The sequence below is a fragment of the Tachyglossus aculeatus genome, chromosome 1 (genome assembly GCF_015852505.1).
Source record: "Tachyglossus aculeatus isolate mTacAcu1 chromosome 1, mTacAcu1.pri, whole genome shotgun sequence".
NCBI classification, from domain to species: domain Eukaryota; kingdom Metazoa; phylum Chordata; class Mammalia; order Monotremata; family Tachyglossidae; genus Tachyglossus; species Tachyglossus aculeatus.
Window position 1 is genome coordinate 8,287,066 of NC_052066.1, and position 20,326 is coordinate 8,307,391.

Sequence of the window (20,326 nt, forward strand, 5' to 3'; positions counted from 1 at the left end):
GTGGCCTTGGGCACGGCACTTAACTTCTCAGAGCCTCAGTTACCTCCTCTGTAAAATGGGGTTTAAGACTGATGAGCCCCATGTGGGACAACCTGATCACTTTGTACCCCTTCAGCGCTTAGAACAGTGCTTTGCACATAGTAAGCGCTTAACAAATGCCACCATTATTATTATTATTACTGTGTGCAGGGCACTGCACTAAGCGCTTGGGAAGTCCAAGTTGGCCTTGGGCTGCGGTCCCCGGCGTCCGGGCCTCCCCGCCCCGCCGTGCTGGGGGGAAGGGAGAGGTTTGGCAATCAATTATCAATCGTATTGATTGAGCGCTTACTGTGTGCAGAGCACTGGACTAAGCGCTTCGGAAGTCCAAGTTGGCAACATCTAGAGACGGTCCCTACCCGACAACAGGCTCGCAGTCGAGAAGGGGGAGAGGCGTTCATTCAATCATATTGATTGAGCGCTGACTGTGTGCAGAGCACTGGACTAAGCACTTGGGAAGTCCAAGTTGGCAACATCTAGACACGGTTCCTACCCAACAGCGGGCTCACAGACTAGAAGGGGGATTCATTCATTCATTCATTCATTCATTCAATCGTATTGTGTGCAGAGCACTGGACTAAGCTCTTGGGAAGTCCAAGTTGGCAACATCTAGAGACGGTCCCTACCCAACGGCGGGCTCACAGGCTAGAAGGGGGATCCATTCATTCATTCAATCTGCGCATCAGGCAGAAACTCCTCACCCTGGGCTTCAAGGCTGTCCATCCCCTGGCCCCCTCCTACCTCACCTCCCTTCTCTCCTTCTACTGCCCAGCCCACACCCTCCGCTCCTCCACCGCTAATCTCCTCACTGTACCTCGTTCTCGCCTGTCCCACCGCTGACCCCCGGCCCACGTCCTCCCCCGGGCCCGGAATGCCCCCAATCCCTCTGCCCCTCCGCCAAGCTAGCTCTCTTCCTCCCTTCAAGGCCCTGCTGAGAGCTCACCTCCTCCAGGAGGCCTTCCCAGACTGAGCCCCTTCCCTCCTCTCCCCCTCGTCCCCCTCTCCATCCCCCCATCTTACCTCCTTCCCTTCCCCACAGCACCTGTATATATGTATATATGGTTGTACATATTTATTACTCTATTTATTTATTTATTTATTTATTTATTTATTTTACTTGTACATTTCTATCCTATTTATTTTATTTTGTTGGTATGTTTGGTTCTGTTCTCTGTCTCCCCCTTTTAGACTGTGAGGCCACTGTTGGGTAGGGACTGTCTCTATGTGTTGCCAATTTGTACTTCCCAAGCGCTTAGTACAGTGCTCTGCACATAGTAAGCGCTCAATAAATACGATTGATTGATTGATTGATTGATTGATTCATTCATTCATTCAATCGTATTGATTGAGCGCTTACTGTGTGCAGACCACTGGACTAAGCGCTTGGGAAGTCCAAGTTGGAAACATAGAGAGACGGTCCCTACCCAACAGCGGGCTCACAGTCTAGAAGGGAGAGACAGACAACAATCAATCAATCAATCGTATTGATTGAGTGCTTCCTGTGTGCAGAGCACTGGACTAAGCGCTTGGGAAGCCCAAGTTGGCAACATCTAGAGACGGTCCCTACCCAACAGTGGGCTCACAGGCTAGAAGGGGGATTCATTCATTCACTCATTCATTCGTATTGATTGAGTGCTTACTGTGTGCAGAGCACTGGACTAAGCGCTTGGGAAGTCCAAGTTGGCAACATCTAGAGATGGTCCCTACCCGACAGCGGGCTCACAGGCTAGAAGGGGGATTCATTCATTCATTCATTCATTCATTCATTCAATCGTATGGATTGAGCACTTACAGTGTGCAGAGGAGCACTGGACTAAGCGCTTGGGAAGTCCAAGTTGGCAACATCTAGAGACGGTCCCTACCCGACAGCGGGCTCAGAGGCTAGACGGGGGATTCATTCATTCATTCATTCAATCGTATTGATTGTGTGCAGAGCATTGGACTAAGCACTTGGGAAGTCCAAGTTGGCAACATCTAGAGACGGTCCCTACCCAACAGTGGGCTCACAGGCTAGAAGGGGGATTCATTCATTCATTCATTCAATCGTATTGATTGTGTGCAGAGCACTGGACTAAGCACTTGGGAAGTGCAAGTTGGCAACATCTAGAGACGGTCCCTACCCCACAGTGGGCTCAAAGTCTAGAAGGGAGAGACAGATAACAATCAATCAATCAATTGTATTGATTGAGTGCTTCCTGTGTGCAGAGCACTGGACTAAGCGCTTGGGAAGTCCAAGTTGGCAACATCTAGAGACGGTCCCTACCCGACAGCGGGCTCACAGGCTAGAAGGGAGAGACAGACAACAATCAATCAATCGTATTGATTGAGCGCTTACTGTGTGTGGACCACTGTACTAAGCGCTTGGGAAGTGGAAGTTGGCAACATCTAGAGACGGTCCCTACTCGACGAGACAGACAACAATCAATCCATCAATCGTCTTTACTGAGCGCTTCCTGTGTGCAGAGCACTGGACTAAGCGCTTGGGAAGTCCAAGTCGGCAACATCTAGAGACGGTCCCTACTCGACGAGACAGACAACAATCAGTCAATCAATCGCCTTTATTGAGCGCTTCCTGTGTGCAGAGCACTGGACTAAGCGCTTGGGAAGTCCAAGTCGGCAACATCTAGGGACGGTCCCTACCCGACAGCGGGCTCACAGTCTAGAAGGGAGAGACAGACAACAATCAATCAATCGTATTGATTGAGCGCTTGCTGTGTGCGGACCACTGGACTAAGCGCTTGGGAGGTGCAAGTTGGCAACATCTAGAGACGGTCCCTACCCGACAGCGGGCCCGCAGGGTAGCAGGGGGAGGAGGAGGAGGAGGAGGAGGGCGTGCCCCGCGGTCCAGGCAGGGCCCGTCCCCCGTCCCCCCGTGTCACTCGGGCCCGGGGCGTCTTCGCGCCCGGCCGCGGGTCCCGCTGCTCCGGCCGGCCTCCCGCCCTGACCTCTGACCTCCGGGCCCGGCCGGGCGGGCGGGGCGGGGGGGCGCCCACCGCGGGTGCCAACCGCGGCCCGGGGGTCGCCCACCCCGCGGCCCACCGCGGCTGCCAAAACAAACGGGCCGGGGCTATTTATTGGCGGGCGCGGGGGCCGGCCAGCTCAGAGCCCGGGAGCGTCCCGCCCGCCGCCCGCGGAGGATGCCCCCGAGGAGGCCGGGGCCCGCCTAGGGGGGCCCGCCTAGGGGGGCCCGAGGCCCGGGCCATGGGCGCCCACCGCGGGGGCCCGGGGCCGCCGCCGCCGCCGCCGCCGCCGCCGCCGCTGCTGCTGCTGCTGGCTATAACGCTGCTGGCCGTAGCGCTGCCGGGCCCGGGCGGGGTGGCGGGCTGCGGGCCGGGCCGGGTGGTGGGCGGCCGGCGGAGACCCCCGCGGCGGCTGGTGCCCCTGGCCTACAAGCAGTTCAGCCCCAACGTGCCCGAGAAGACCCTCGGGGCCAGCGGCCGCTACGAGGGCAAGATCGCGCGCGGCGCGGAGCGCTTCAAGGAGCTCACCCCCAACTACAACCCCGACATCATCTTCAAGGACGAGGAGAACACCGGCGCCGACAGGCTCATGACCCAGGTCCGACACCCGACGCCTCCCTCCCCCCCCGAGCCCCCCGCTGCGCGCCCCTTGCCCCCCCCCCCCCTCGAAGCCCCGCGGGTTCCCTCTACGCGCCCCGAGTCCCCGCCGACTGCCCTTTTTAGCGCGCCCCGGGTTCTCTCTACGCGCCCCGAGGAGTCCCCTCTGCGCGCCCCGCGTCCCCTCTGCGCGCCCCGAGCCCCCTACTGCGCCCCTTGGTCCCCCCTACGCGCCCCGAGTTCCCTCTACGCGCCCCGAATCCTCTCCGCGCGCCCTTTTCAGCGCCCCACGAGCTCCCTCTGCGCGCCCTATGCCCCCCATTGCGCGCCCCATGCTCCCCATTGCGCGCCCCCTTTCCCCCCTCTGCGCGCCCCTTGGCCCCCCTCGAAGCCCCGCGGGTTCCCTCTACGCGCCCCGAGTCCTCTCCGAGTGCCCTTTTTAGCGCGCCCCGAGTTCTCTCTACGCGCCCCGAGTCCCCTCCGAGTGCCCTTTTTAGCGCGCCCCGAGTTCTCTCTACGCGCCCCGAGTCCCCTATGCGCGCCCCGAGTTCTCTCTACGCGCCCCGAGCCCCCTACGCGCGCCCCTTGGTCCCCCCTACGCGCCCCGAGCTCCCTCTACGCGCCCCGAGTCCCCTCCGCGCGTCCCTTTCAGCGCCCTCTGAGCTCCCTCTGCGCGCCCCGAGCCCCCCATTGCGCGCCCCGAGCCCCCCATTGCGCGCCCCTTTCCCCCCCTTGCGCGCCCCTTGGCCCCCTTCGAAGCCCCTTGGTTCCCTCCACGCGCCCCGAGTCCCCTCCGCGCGCCCTTCCTAGCGCCCCCCGAGCTCCCTCTGCGCGCCCTCTGCCCCCCATTGCGCGCCCCATTTCCCCTCTGCGCGCCCCGAGTTCTCTCTACGCGCCCCGCGTCCCCTCTGCGCGCCCCGAGTCCCTTCTGCACGCCCCGAGCCCCCTACTGCGCCCCTTGGTCCCCTCTGCGCTCCCCGAGCCCCCCATTGCGCGCCCCCTTTCCCCCCTCTGCGCGCCCCTTGGCCCCCTTCGAAGCCCCGCGAGTTCCCTCTACGCGCCCCGAGCCCCGTACTGCGCGCCCCTTGGCCCCCTCGAAGCCCCACGAGTTCCCTCAATGCGCCCCGAGTTCTCTCTACGCTCCCTAACTTCCCTCCGCGCGCCCCGAGCCCCCTACCGCGCGCCCCCTGGTGCCCCCTACGCGCGCCCCTTGGTCCCCCCTACGCGCCCCGAGGAGTCCCCTCCGCGCGCCCCTTCTGGCGCCCCCCGATCTCCCTCTGCGCGCCCCGAGCCCCCCACTAAGCGCCCCTGGGTCCCCTCTACGCGCCCCGAGGAGTTCCCTCCGCGCGCCCCTTCTAGCGCCCCCCCGATCTCCCTCTGCGCGCCCCCGAGCCCCCCATTGCGCGCCCCCTTTCCCCCCTCTGCGCGCCCCTTGGCCCCCTTCGAAGCCCCGCGAGTTCCCTCTACGCGCCCCGAGTCCTCGCCGAGTGCCCTTTTCAGCGCCCCCTAAGCTCCCTCTACGCGCCCCAAGTCCTCTCTACGCGCCCCGCGTCCCCTCTGCGCGCCCCGAGTCCCTTCTGCGCGCCCTGAGCCCCCCTACTGCGCGCCCCTGGGTCCCCCCTACGCGCCCCGAGTTCCCTCTACGCGCCCCGAATCCTCTCCGCGCGCCCTTTTTAGCGCCCCCCGAGCTCCCTCTGCGCGCCCTATGCCCCCATTGCGCGCCCCCTTTCCCCCCCTCTGCGCGCCCCTTGGCCCCCTCGAAGCCCCGCGAGTTCCCTCTACGCGCCCCGAGGTGTCCCCTCCGCGCGCCCTTCCTAGCGCCCCCCGAGCTCCCTCTGCGCGCCCTATGCCCCCCATTGCGCGCCCCATTCCCCCTCTGCGCGCCCCGAGTTCTCTCTACGCGCCCCGAGGAGTCCCCTCCGCGCGCCCCTTCTAGCGCCCCCCACCTCCCTCCGCGCGCCCCGAGCCCCCTACCGCGCGCCCCCTGGTGCCCCCTACCGCGCGCCCCTTGGTCCCCCCTACACGCCCCTAGTCCCCTCCGCGCGCCCCTTCTAGCGCCCCCCGAGCTCCCTCTGCGCGCCCCGAGACCCCTACTGCGCGACCCATCTAGAGCCCCCTCTACGCGCCCCGAGGAGTTCCCTCCGCGCGCTCCATCTAGCGCCCCCCGACCTCCCTCTGCGCGCCCCTTGGTCCCCCCTACGCGCCCCGAGTTCTCTCTACACGCCCCGAGCCCCCCATTGAGCGCCCCGTGGCCCCTTCAAAGCCCCACGCGTTCCCTCTACGCGCCCCGAGCCCCTTACTGCGCGCCCCTTGGCCCCCTCGGAGCCCCGCAAGTTCCCTCTACGCGCCCCGAGTCCCCTCCGCGCGCCCCTTCTAGCGCCCCCCGCGCTCCCTCTGCGCGCCCCTAGACCCCTACTGCCCGACCCTTCTGGAGCCCCCTCTGCGCGCCCCGAGCCCCCTACTGCGTGCCCCGAACCCCCTACTGCGCGACCTTTGCCCCCTCTGCGCGCCCCTAGTCCCCTACTGCGCGACCCTTCTAGAGCCCCCTCTGCGAGCCCCGAGTTCTCTCTGCGCTCCCCGAGTCCCCTCGGCGCCCCCTTTTTAGCGCCCCCGGAGCTCCCTCTGTGCGCTCCGAGCCCCCTACTGCGCGACATTTGCCCCCTCTGCGCGCCCCGAGTTCTCCCTACGCTCCCCGCGTCCCCTCCGCGCGCCCTTTCCAGCACCCCCCCCCCCAGCTCCCTCTGCGCGCCGCCCCGAGCCAGCCCCCCATTGCGCGTCCCTTTTCCCCCTACTGCGCGCCCCTTGGCCCCCTCGAAGCCCCGCGAGCTCCCTCCTCGCGCCCCGGGTCCCCTCTGCTTGCCCTTTCTAGCGCCCCCTGAGCTCCCTCTGCGCGCCCCGAGCCCCTTACTGCGCGCCCTAGGCCCCCTCCCCCGCGCGCCTTCCGCGCCCCCTCTGGGCCCCGCGAATTCCCCTCTATGGTCCCCGGTTCTCTTCACGCCCCCCGAGTGCCCTGTCTGCGCGCCTTCTGCAGGAGCCCCCCCTGCGCGCCCCGAGTCCCCTACTGCGCGCCCTCGACTCCCCGAGTCCCCTCTGCGCGCCCCCTGGATCCGCTGTGCGCGCCTTCTGGGCCCCCTCTGCGCCCCGAGTTTCCTCTGCGCGCCCCGAGCCCCCTACTGCGCGCCCTCTGTCCCTTCTAGCGCCCCCTCTGAGCCCCCTCTAGCTCCCTCTGCGCGCCCCGAGTCCCCTACTGCGCGCCCTCTAGCCCCCCCCCCCCCCCGAGTTCCCCTAGTCCCTTCTAACGCCCCCTGACTCCCCCCCCACCCCCCCGCCCCGGCGCGGCCCGAGCCTACGCCCCCCCCCAAGTTCCCTCTGCGCGCCCCTTCTAGCGCGCCCTGAGCCCCCTCCGCGCCTCCTATGTTCCCTCTGCGCGCCCCGAGCCCCCTACTGCGCGCCCACTACGCGCCCCGGGCCCCCTACTGCGCGCCCTCCGCGCCTCCTATGTTCCCTCTGCGCGCCCCGAGCCCCCTACTGCGCGCCCACTACGCGCCCCGGGCCCCCTACTGCGCGCCCTCTGAGCCCCCAATTCCCTCAGCACCCCCCGAGCCCCCTATTGCGCGCCCCCGTCCGAGCAGGTGCAACCCTGGTCCCCGGGGCGCGCAACCGCCTCCTCCCCGCCGCCCTCCCTGCTTTGCCCCCCGCTGAGCACCTCTAGCCCGTGAGCCCGCTGTTGGGTAGGGACTGTCTCTAGATGTTGCCAGCTTGGACTTCCCAGGCGCTTAGTACAGTGCTCTGCACATAGTAAGCGCTCAATAAACACGATTGATGATGATGATGACTGTCTTTAGATGTTGCCAACTTGGACTTCCCAAGCGCTTAGTACAGTGCTCTGCACACAGTAAGCGCTCAATAAATACGATTGATTGATTCTGGCCGGTGCCCCGGGAGGGGACAGGGGACCCCGGGGGGACAGGGCCCTCCCAAGGCTCAGGGTCTCCCCCAACGCTTAGAACAGGGCTTGGCACGTAGTAAGTGCTTAACAAATGCCATCATTATTATTATCCAGCGCTTAGAACAGGGCTTGGCACTTAGTAAGCGCTTAACAAATGCCATCATTATTATTATCCAGCGCTTAGAACAGGGCTTGGCACTTAGTAAGCGCTTAACAAATACCGTCATTATTATTATCCAGCGCTTAGAACAGTGCTTGGAACCTAGTAAGCGCTTAACAAATACCATCATTATTATTATCCAGCGCTTAGAACAGGGCTTGGCACTTAGTAAGCGCTTAACAAATACCGTCATTATTATTATCCAGCGCTTAGAACAGTGCTTGGAACCTAGTAAGCGCTTAACAAATGCCATCATTATTATTATCCAGCGCTTAGAACAGGGCTTGGCACTTAGTAAGCGCTTAACAAATACCGTCAATATTATTATCCAGCGCTTAGAACAGGGCTTGGCACTTAGTAAGCGCTTAACAAATACCATCATTATTATTATCCAGCGCTTAGAACAGGGCTTGGCACTTAGTAAGCGCTTAACAAATACCATCAATATTATTATCCAGCGCTTAGAACAGGGCTTGGCACTTAGTAAGCGCTTAACAAATACCATCATTATTATTATCCAGCGCTTAGAACAGGGCTTGGCACTTAGTAAGCGCTTAACAAATACCGTCATTATTATTATCCAGCGCTTAGAACAGTGCTTGGCACTCAGTAAGCGCTTAACAAATACCATCATTATTATTATCCAGCGCTTAGAGCAGTGCTTGGCACATAGTAAGCGCTTAACAAATACCATCATTATTATTCAGCGCTTAGAACAGTGCTTGGAACATAGTAAGCGCTTAATAAATGCCATCATTATTATTATCCAGCGCTTAGAACTAGTGCTTGGAACATAGTAAGCGCTTAACAAATACCATCATTATTATTATCCAGCGCTTAGAACAGGGCTTGGCACTTAGTAAGCGCTTAACAAATACCGTCATTATTATTATCCAGCGCTTAGAACAGTGCTTGGCACTTAGTAAGCGCTTAACAAATGCCGTCATTGTTATCCAGCGCTTAGAACAGGGCTTGGAACATATAGTAAGCGCTTAATAAACGCCATCATTATTATTATCCAGCGCTTAGAACTAGTGCTTGGTACGTAGTAAGCGCTTAACAAATACCATCATTATTATTATCCAGCGCTTAGAACTAATGCTTGGTACATAGGAAGCGCTTAACAAATTCCATTATTCATTCGATCGCATTTATTGAGCGCTTACTGTGTGCAGAGCACTGTACTAAGCGCTTGGGAAGTACAGGTTGGCAACACATAGAGACAGTCCCTACCCAACAGCGCTTAGAACAGTGCTTGGAACGTAGTAAGTGCTTAACAAATGCCATTATTATTATCCAGCGCTCAGAACAGTGCTTGGAACGTAGTAAGCGCTTAATAAACGCCATCGTTATTATTATCCAGTGCTTAGAACAGTGCTTGGAACATAGTAAGCGCTTAACAAATGCCATTATTATTATCCAGCGCTCAGAACAGTGCTTGGAACGTAGTAAGCGCTTAATAAATGCCATCGTTATTATTATCCAGTGCTTACAACAGTGCTTGGAACGTAGTAAGCGCTTACAAATGCCATTATTATTATCCAGCGCTCAGAACAGTGCTTGGAACGTAGTAAGCGCTTAATAAATGCCATCATTATTATTATCCAGTGCTTAGAACAGTGCTTGGAACATAGTAAGCGCTTAACAAATGCCATTATTATTATCCAGCGCTCAGAACAGTGCTTGGAACATAGTAAGCGCTTAATAAATGCCATCGTTATTATTATCCAGCGCTTACAACAGGGCTTGGCACGTAGTAAGCGCTTCACAAATGCCATTATTATTATCCAGCGCTCAGAACAGTGCTTGGAACATAGTAAGCGCTTAATAAATGCCATCGTTATTATTGTCCAGCGCTTAAAACAGTGCTTGGCACGTAGTAAGCGCTTCACAAATGCTATTAGTATTATGATTATCATCATTTGCCTCTGCCCCCAGTTCGCCCGGGCCGAAGGTTGCCGGGGGATGGGCCCTGAGGAATGCGCTTAGTACAGTGCCCTGTACACAGGAAAGCGCTTAGTAAATAGGATCGGACGACTGACTGAATGACTGCAGATAAGGACCGAGCCCCTCTTGGAGGGGGATAGTGGAGGAGGCCGTAAAATCTAGGGGGGATTGGAGGCCGGAAGGTCTAATGGGTAGAGTCCGGGCTTCTGAGTCCCATCATCAATCGTACTTATTGAGCGCTTACTGTGTGCAGAGCACTGTACTAAGCGCTTGGGAAGTACAAGTTGGCAACATATAGAGAGACGGTCTCTGCCCCCCCCCCCCCCCTTAGACTGTGAGCCCACTGTTGGGTAGGGACTGTCTCTAGATGTTGCCAATTTGGACTTCCCAAGCGCTTAGTACAGTGCTCTGCACACAGTAAGCGCTCAATAAATATTATTGATGATGATGGGACTCGGAAGGACCTGGGTTCTAATCCCGCCTCCGCCACTTGTCAGCTGTGTGACTTTGGGCCAGTCGCTTCATTCATTCATTCAATCGTATGTATTGAGCGCTTACTGTGTGCAGAGCACTGTACTAAGCGCTTGGGAAGGACAAACTGCCAACATCTAGGGAGACGGTCCCCCCCCCCCCCCTTTAGACTGTGAGCCCACTGTTGGGTAGGGACTGTCTCTAGATGTTGCCAACTTGGACTTCCCAAGCGCTTAGTACAGTGCTTTGTACACAGTAAGCGCTCAATAAATACGGTTCATGATGATGGGACTCGGAAGGACCTGGGTTCTAATCCGCCTCCGCCACTTGTCAGCTGTGTGACTTTGGGCCAGTCGCTTCATTCATTCATTCATTCATTCATTCAATCGTATTTATTGAGCGCTTACTGTGTGCAGGGCACTGGACTAAGCGCTTGGGAAGTCCAAGTTGGCAACACATAGAGACGGTCCCTACCCAACAGCGCTTAGAACAGTGCTTGGAACGTAGTACGCCACTTGTCAGCTGTGTGACTTTGGGCCAGTCACTTCATTCATTCATTCATTCAATCGTATTTATTGAGCGCTTACTGTGTGCAGGGCACTGGACTAAGCGCTTGGGAAGTCCAAGTTGGCAACACATAGAGGCGGTCCCTACCCAACAGCGCTTAGGACAGTGCTTGGAACGTAGTACGCCACTTGTCAGCTGTGTGACTTTGGGCCAGTCGCTTCATTCATTCATTCAATCGTATTTATTGAGCGCTTACTGTGTGCAGAGCACTGGACTAAGCGCTTGGGAAGGGGGCCTCAGTTCCCCCTTCTGGAAAATGGGGATGGAGACTTTGAGCCCCACGTGGGACAGGGACTGTGTCCAACCCGATTTGCTTGGATCCACCCCAGCGCTTAGTACGGTGGGGTGTACTTAGTTCATTCATTCATTCATTCATTCATTCATTCAATCGTATTTATTGAGCGCTTACTGTGTGCAGAGCACTGGACTAAGCGCTTGGGAAGTCCAGGTTGGCAACATCTAGAGACGGTCCCTACCCGACAGCGGGCTCACAGTCTAGAAGGGGGAGACAGACGACAAAACCAAACGTATTAACAAAATAAAATAAATAGAATACGTACAAGTCAAATAAATAAATAACTTAGTTCAGCTGTGTGACTTTGGGCCAGTCACTTCACTTCTCCGGGCCTCAGTTCCCTCATCTGTAAAATGGGGATTAAGACTGTGAAACCCCGGTGGGACAACCCGATCACCTTCATCATCATCATCAATCGTATTTATTGAGCGCTTACTGTGCGCAGAGCACTGGACTAAGCGCTTGGGAAGGACAAATCGGCAACATCTAGAGACGGTCCCTACCCAACAGTGGGCTCACAGTCTAAAAGGGGGTGACGGAGAACAAAACCAAACATACTAACAAAATAAATAGAATAGAAATGTGCAAGTAAACTAAATCACCTTGTAACCTCCCCAGCGCTTAGAACAGTGCCTTGCACGTAGTAAGCGCTTAACAAATGCCATCGTTATTATTACAGTGCCCGGCGTGTAGTAAGCGCTTAATAAATAGCAAGGTTATTGTGGTGTGGAAAGGGGTGAGCCTCCGTCGTCGCCTCTGGATTTCCGGCCTGTGGAGCGGTGCTTGGCACACTCCATCTGTTCGATCGTATTTATTGAGCGCTTACTGTGTGCAGAGCACTGGACTGAGCGCTTGGTACCTACTGAGCGCTTAACAAATACCATCATGAGGATTATTATCAGGGTCTGCGGGGCCCTGCCGCCCCTTCCCGGAGGTTGGCACCCTCTGTCCTCCCCACCCCCTCCACCCTGTCTGGGGGTCAAAGGTTGCCCCGTTTCCCTGTATTTGCGTGGCGTAATGGGGGGAGGCCGGGCCTCAGAGTCAGAAGGTCATGGGTTCTAATCCCGCCGCCCCCTCCTCCTCTTGTCTGCTGTGCCCAATAAATCCTTCCTCTCCCCCTCGCCCCCCTCTCCATCCCCCCCATCATCATCATCATCATCATCAATCGTATTTATTGAGCGCTTACTGTGTGCAGAGCACTGTACTAAGCGCTTGGGAAGTACAAATTGGCAACATATAGAGACGGTCCCTACCCAACAGTGGGCTCACAGTCTAAAAGGGGGAGACAGAGACCAAACATACTAACAAAATAAAATAAATAGAATAGATATGTACAAATAAATTAAATACATAAATAGAGTAAAAAAAATCCCTTCCCCACGGCACCTGTATATATGTATAGATGTTTGTACAGATTTATTACTCTATTTATTGATTTATTTATTTTATTTGTACCTATCTATTCTATTTGTTTTATTTTGTTAGTACGTTTGGTTTTGTTCTCTGTCTCCCCCTTTTAGACTGTGAGCCCGCTGTTGGGTAGGGACCGTCTCTAGATGTTGCCAATTTGTACCTCCCAAGCGCGTAGTACAGCGCTCTGCACATAGTAAGCGCTCAATAAATACGATTGATGATGATGATGATGATAAATACCATCGCTATCATCGCCCCCTGAAGACCCCTCTCCCCTCCCAAGCCCAACCCAGGGCATCGACATCTTCTGGCTAGGGACCGTCTCTATGTGTTGCCAACTTGGACTTCCCAAGCGCTTAGTACAGTGCTCTGCACACAGTAAGCGCTCAATAAATACGATTGAATGAATGAATGGCCGTCCCCTCCTTCCCCATGCCCCCATCCGGAGAGGGCATCTTGGGGGGTTTCCCCCTTCTAGACTGTGAGCCCACTGTTGGGTAGGGACGGTCTCTAGATGTTGCCAACTTGGACTTCCCAAGCGCTCAGTACAGTGCTCTGCACACAGTAAGCGCTCAATAAATACGATTGAGTGAATGAATGACCGTCCCCTTCTTCCCTATGCCCCCATCCGGAGAGGGTATCTGGGGGGGTTCCCCCTTCTAGACCGTGAGCCCACTGTTGGGTAGGGACCGTCTCAATATGTTGCCAATTTGTACTTCCCAAGCGCTTAGTACAGTGCTCTGCACACAGTAAGCGCTCAATAAATACGACTGAAAGAATGAATGAATGAATGAATGGATGGAAGCGGGGATGGGGGGGGCGCGGGTTGGTTTTGCTAATAATAATAATGGTGGTATTTGTTATAATAATAATGATGGCATTTATTAAGCGCTTACTATGTGCAAAGCACTGTTCTAAGAGCTGGGGAGGTTACAAGGTGACCAGGTTGTCCCACATGGGGCTCACAGTCTTCATCCCCATTTTCCAGATGAGGTCACTGAGGCCCAGAGAAGTGAAGTGACTTGCCCAAAGTCACACAGCTGACAAGTGGCGGAGTCGGAATTTGAACCCACGACCTCTGACTCCAAAGCCCGGGCTCTTTTCCACTGAGCCCCGCTGCTTCTGTGCCAAGCACTGTTCTAAGCGCTGGGGGAGATACAAGGTGATCAGGTTGTCCCCCGTGGGGCGCCCGGTCTTCATCCCCATTTTCCAGACGAGGTCACTGAGGCCCAGAGAAGTGAAGTGAGTTGGCCAAGGTCACACTGCTGACGGATGAGAAGCAGCGAGGCTCAATGGGAAGAGCCCGGGCTTGGGAGCCGGAGGTCATGGGTTCGAATGCTGACTCCAACGCTTGTCGGCTGGGTGACTTTGGGCACCTCACTTCGCTTCTCTGGGCCTCGGTTCAAATTGGCAACAGATAGAGACGGCCCCTAATAATAATAATACTAGTGATGGTATTTGTTAAGCTCTTATTCTGTGCAAAACACTGTTCTAAGCGCTGGGGGATACAAGGTGATGAGGTTGTCCCACGTGGGGCTCACAGTCTTCACCCCCATTTTACAGATGAGGGAACTGAGGCCCAGAGAAGCGAAGTGACGTACCCAAAGTCACACTGCTTCTCTAATCCGCTTCGCCCTGCCGGCCCTGCACCTGCCGCGGCCTCCCTCCTCCTCCTCCCTCCCTCCTCTTCCTCCTCCCGACCTACCTCCCTCCTCTTCCTTCTCCTGCCTCCTAATCCTCCCTCCCTCCCTCCCCTCCCTCCTCCTGCCTCCTAATCCTCCCTCCCTCCCTCCCCTTCCTCCTCCATCCTCCAAATTCTCCCTCCTCCTCCTCCCGGCCTCCCTCCCTCCTCCCGCCTTCCCCTCCCGACCTCCCTCCTCTTCCTCCTCCCGACCTCCCGTCTCTCAGCCTCCCTCCGTCCTCCTGCCTCCTAATCCTCCCTCCCTCCCTCCTCTTCCTCCTCCTGCCTCCTAATTCTCCCTCCTCTTCCTCCCGGCCTCCCTCCCTCCTCCCGCCTTCTCCTCCCGGCCTCCCTCCTCTTCCTCCTCCCGGCCTCCCTCCCTCCTCCCGCCTTCTCCTCTCGGCCTCCCAAGCCTCCCTCCTCCTCCTCCTCCTCCTCCCACCTCCTCCTCCTCTCGGCCTCCCTCCCTCCCTCCTCCCTCCTCCTCCTCCCCACCTCCCTCTTCTTCCTCCTCCCGGCCTCCCTGCCTCCTCTTCCTTAGAGAAGCAGCGTGGCTCAGTGGAAAGAGCCCGGGCTTTGGAGTCAGAGGTCATGGGTTCGAATCCCACCACATGTCTGCTGTGTGATCTTGGGCAAGTCACTTCACTCCTCTGGGCCTCAGTTCCCTCATCTGTAAAATGGGGATGAAGACTGTGAGCCCCACATGGGACAACCTGATCACCCTGTATCCTCCCCAGTGCTTAGAACAGTGCTTTGCACATAGTAAGCACTTAACAAATGCCAATTATTATTATTATTATTATGATGATGATTCCTTCTCCTCCTCCCTCCTCCTCCCTGCCTCCCTCTTCTTCCTCCTCCTGCCTCGTAGTCCTCCCTTCTCCTCCTCCCTCCTCCTCCCTGCCTCCCTCTTCTTCCTCCTCCTGCCTCGTAGTCCTCCCTTCTCCTCCTCCCTCCTCCTCCCTGCCTCCCTCTTCTTCCTCCTCCTGCCTCCTAGTCCTCCCTTCTCCTCCTCCCTCTTCCTGCCGGCCTCCCTCCTCTTCTTCCTCCTCCCGGCCTCCCTCCCTCCTCTTCTTAGAGAAGCAGCGTGACTCAGTGGAAAGAGCCCGGGCTTTGGAGTCAGAGGTCATGGGTTCGAATCCCGGCTCCACCACATGTCTGCTGTGTGATCTTGGGCAAGTCACTTCACTTCTCTGGGCCTCAGTTCCCTCATCTGTAAAATGGGGGTGAAGACTGTGACCCCCCCCATGGGACAACCTGATCACCCTGTATCCTCCCCAGTGCTTAGAACAGTGCTTTGCACAGAGTAAGCGCTTAACAAATGCAAATTATTATTATTATTCCTTCTCCTCCTCCCTCCTCCTCCTCCCGGCCTCCCTCCCTCCCCTTCCTCCTCCCTCCTCTTCCTCCTCCTGCCTGCCAGTGCTCCTTTCTCCCCCCCCCTCCCCCCCGGGTCCCCCAGGGCTGGGAGCCCGTGGCTGGGCCTGCGGCGCCCCCTGCCGGGCCCAAAGCCGCTCTGCAGGCGGACGGGCCGGCCCGGGCCTCCTCCTCCTCCTCCGGCCTCCTCCTCCTCCTCCGGCCTCCTCCTCCTCCTCCGGCCTCCTCCTCCTCCCGCCTCCTCCTCCTCCGGCCTCCTCCTCCGGCCTCCTCCTCCCCCCTCCGGCCTCCTCCTCTCCCTGCCCCCGGCCGGGCCTCCACCGGGGCCCAGGTCTCCCTTCTTCCTGCCCCCCAGCCCAGCCTCTACCTGCTCCAGGGCCATCTCTCTCTCTCTCTACTCGCCCCGCGGCCTCTTCCTGCCCCCGGCCCAGCCTCTACCTGCCCCTCGGCCTCTTCCTGCCCCCCGGCCCAGCCTCTACCTGCTCCAGGGCCATCTCTCTACCTGCCTCTCAGCCTCTTCCTGCCCCCGGCCCAGCCTCTAGTTGCCCCAGTCCTCTTCCTGTCCCCGGCCCAGCCTCTACTTGCCCCTCGACCTCTTCCTGCCCCTGGCCCAGCCTCTACCTGCCCCTCGACCTCTTCCTGCCCCCCGGCCCAGCCTCTACCTGCTCCAGGTCCATCTCTCTACTTGCCCCTCATCCTCTTCTTGCCCCCAGCCCAGCCTCTACCCGCCCCTCGGCCTCTTCCTGCCCCCGGCCCAGCCTCTACCCACTCCTCGGCCTCTTCCTTACCCCGACCCAGACTCTACCTGCTCCAGGTCCATCTGTCTATCTGCCCCACGGCCTCTTCCTGCCCCCGGCCCAGCCTCTACTTACCCCTCATCCTCTTCCTGCCCATGGCCCAACTTCTACCTTTCCCTCGGCCTCTCCCTGCCCCCCGGCCCAGCCTCTACCTGCTCCAGGTCCATCTCTCTATCTGCCCCGCGGCCTCTTCCTGCCCCTGGCCCAGCCTCTAGTTGGCCCTAGTCCTCTTCCCGGCCCCTGGCCCGGCCTCTAGTTGCCCCTAGTCCTCTTCTTGCCCCCGGCCCAGCCTCTACTTGCCCCTCAGCCTCTTCCTGCCCCCGGCCCAGCCTCCACCTGCCCCTCGACCTCTTCCTGCCCCCGGCGCAGCCTCTACCTGCTCCAGGTCCATCTCTCTATCTGCCCCTCGACCTGTTCCTGCCCTCGGCGCAGCCTCTACCTGCTCCAGGTCCATCTCTCTATCTGCCCCTCGGCCTTTTCCTGCCCCCGGCCCAGCCTCTACCTTTCCCTCAGCCTCTTCCTGCCCCCGGCCCAGCCCCTACCAGCCCCTCAACTTCTTCCTGCCCCCAGCCCAGACTCTTCCTGCCCCCGGCCCAGCCTCTACCTGCCCCTTGACTTCTTCCTGCCCCCAGCCCAGACTCTTCCTGCCCCCAGCCCTGCCTTTACCTGCCCCTTGACCTCTTCCTGCCCCCCAGCCCAGCCTCTACCTGCTCCAGATCCATCTCTCTACCTGCCCCTCGGCCTCTTCCTGCCCCCTGGCCCAGCCTCTACCTGCCCCTCAACCTCTTCCTGCCCACCGGCCCAGTCTCTACCTGCTCCAGGTCCATCTCTCTACCTGCCCCTCGGCCTCTTCCTGCCCCCGGCCCAGCCTCTACCTGCCCCTCAACCTCTTCCTGCCCCCCGGCGCAGCCTCTACCTGCTCCAGGTCCATCTCTCTACTTGCACCTCGGCCTCTTCCTGCCCCGGCCCAGCCTCTACCTGTCCCTCGGCCTCTTCCTGCCCCCAGGCGCAGCCTCTATCTGCCTCTCGACTTCGTCCTGCCCCCAGCCCAGACTCTTCCTGCCCCCCGGCCCAGCCTCTAACTGCTCCAGGTCCATCTCTCTACCTGCCCCTCAGCCTCTTCCTGCCCCCTGGCCCAGCCTCTACCTGCTCCAGGTACTTCTCTCTACCTGCCCCTCGGCCTCTTCCTGCCCCCTGGCCCAGCCTCTACCTGCTCCAGGTCCATCTCTCTATCTGCCCCGCAGCTTCTTCCTGCTCCAAGTCCATCTCTCTACCTGCCCCTCGGCCTCTTCCTGTCCCCGGCCCAGCCTCTACCTGCCCCTCGGCCTCTTCCTGCCCCTGGCCCAGCCTCTACCTGCCCCTCGGCCTCTTCCTGCCCCCTGGCCCAGCCTCTACCTGCTCCAGGTACTTCTCTCTACCTGTCCCTCGGCCTCTTCCTGCCCCCGGCCCAGCCTCTACTTGCCCCTCGACCTCTTCCTGTCCCCTGCCCAGCCTCTGCCTGCCCCTCGGCATCTTCCTGCCCCCTGGCCCAGCCTCTACCTGCTCCAGGTCCATCTCTCTACTTGCCCCTCGTCCTCTTCCTGCCCCCGGCCCAGCCTCTACCTGCCCCTTGGCCTCTTCCTGCCCCCGGCCCAGCCTCTACCTGCTCCAGGACCATCTCTCTATCTGCCCCTGGCCCAGCCTCTATCTTTCCCTCAGCCTCTTCCTGCCCCCGGCCCAGCCTCTACCTGCCCCTCGACTTCTTTCTGCCCCCAGCCCAGCCTCTACCTGCCCCTCGACCTCTACCGGCTCCAGGTCCATCTCTCTACCTGCCCCTCAGCCCCTTCCTGCCCCTGGCCCAGCCTCTACCTGCCCCTCGGCCTCTTCCTGCCCCTGGCCCAGCCTCTACCTGCCCCTTGGCCTCTTCCTGCCCCCGGCCCAGCCTCTACCTGCCCCCCGGCCTCTTCCCGCCCCCCGGCCCAGCCTCTACCTGCTCCAGGTACTTCTCTCTACCTGCCCCTCGTCTTCTTCCTGCCCCCAGCCCAGACTCTTCCTGCCCTCGTCCTCTCCGTGCCCCCGCCCCAACCTGCCCCTCGGCCTCTTCCTGCCCCTGGCCTGGCCTCTACCTGTGCCCAGTCCTCCCGTCTATCTGCCCCCACCCCAGCCTCTATCGCCCCCATATCCCCCCTTCTACCTGCCCCTCGTCGTCTTCCTGCCCCCGCCCCAGCCTCTACCTGCCCCTAGCCCGGCCTCTACCTGCCTCCGGTCCTCTTCCAGCTCCCAGTCCTTCCCTCTACCTGTCCCCAGTCTCTGCTTGCCTCCAATCCTCTTCCTGCCCCCAGCCCAGACTCTACCTGCCCCTCATCCTCTTCCTGCCCCTGGCCCAGCCTCTACCTACCCCCAGCCCAGCCTCTACCTGTCCCTGGCCTCTACCTGCCCCCAGTCTGCCCCCCTACCTGCCTCCGCTCTGCTTCCAGCCCCCTCCCGGGCCCTCTACTTGCCCCCGGCCCCTCGGACGGCGGGAAAACGGCCACGGCGCTCGGGAGTCGGGAGAGTCATCGGCAAGGAGAGAACAGGGAGATAGAGAGCGACCCCGTAAGAGGGAAGAGCACCCCCAGAAGCCCCGCTCCCCACTCACCTCTCCAACTAATAATAATGATGGTATTTGTTAAGCGCTTACTATGTGCCAAGCACTGGGGGAGACACCAGGTCATCAGGTTGTCCCACGTGGGGCTCACGGTCTTAACCCTCATTTTCCAGATGAGGTCACTGAGGCCCAGAGAAGTGAAAGTGGGTGGCCTAAGGTCACCCAAGGTGGCGGAGGTGGGATTAGAACCCACGACCTCTGACTCCCAAGCCCTCCATGTCCTAGACTGTGAGCCCATTGTTGGGTAGGGACCGTCTCTTTATGTTGCCAACTTGTACTTCCCAAGCGCTTAGTACAGTGCTCTGCACACAGTAGGCGCTCAATAAATACGATTGAATGAATGTCCACGCCTCGGCTTTGGCCGACCTTGGGCCAGGCGGAGGGAGAAGCAAAGACGGCGCCGGTGGCCTGGTTGGCGTATTTATAGAGCACCTACTGTGTGCAGGGCACTGGACTAGGCGCTTGGGGGAGGGCAATACAGCAATAATAATAATACTAATGATGGCATTTGTTAATAATAATAATGATGGTATTTGTTAAGCGCTTACTACGTGCAAAGCACTGTTCTAAGCGCTGGGGGGATACAAGGCGATCAGGTTGTCCCACGTGGGGCTCCCAGTCTTCATCCCCATTTTCCAGATGAGGTCACTGAGGCACAGAGAGGTTAAGTGGCTTGCCCGAGGTCACACAGCTGGCAAGTCGCGGGGCCGGAATTCGAACCCGTGACCTCCGGCTCCCAAGGCCATGCTGTTTCCACTGAGCCACGCTGCTTCTCTGTTAAGTGCTTACTAGACTGTGAGGCCACTGTTGGGTTGGGACTGTCTCTACGTGTTGCCAATTTGTACTTCCCAAGCGCTTAGTCCAGTGCTCTGCACACAGGAAGCGCTCAATAAATGTGATTGAATGAATGAATGAATGAATGAATGTACCGTTCTAAGCGCTGGGGTAGATCCAAGGTCATCAGGTTTTAGACTGCGAGCCCAATGTTGGGTAGGGACCGTCTCTATATGTTGCCAATTTGTCCTTCCCAAGCGCTTAGTCCAGTGCTCTGCACGTAGTAAGCGCTCAACAAATACGACTGATGATGATGATCAGGTTGTCCCCCGGGGGGCTCCCGGTCTTCGCCCCCATTTTCCAGATGAGGTCACTGAGGCCCAGAGAAGCGAAGTGGCTCGCCCGAACGGACTCAATCGCTCGAAGGCCGCGGGGTCGGTGGTGGGCAGGGGATGGGGGTCCATCAGTCAATCAATCAATCAATCAATCGTATTTATTGAGCGCTTACTATGTGCAGAGCACTGTACCAAGCGCTTGGGAAGTACAAATTGGCATCACATAGAGACAGTCCCTACCCAACAGTGGGCTCACAGTCTAAAAGGGGGAGACAGAGAACAGAACCAAACGTACCAACAAAATAAAATAAGTAGGATAGAGATGTACAAGTAAAATAAAT

General features: G+C 58.7%; 1 protein-coding gene across 1 annotated transcript in view; it reads left to right on the forward strand.

The window, feature by feature from the left end:
- Positions 1-20,326, forward strand: part of IHH (Indian hedgehog signaling molecule) — a 98,482-nt gene that overhangs the window by 56,981 nt on the left and 21,175 nt on the right. The window contains exons 2-3 of the mRNA XM_038754110.1: positions 3,135-3,250; positions 3,332-3,594. Of these exons, the coding sequence (XP_038610038.1) occupies positions 3,135-3,250; positions 3,332-3,594 (379 nt within the window). The remainder of the gene's footprint in view (positions 1-3,134; positions 3,251-3,331; positions 3,595-20,326) is intronic.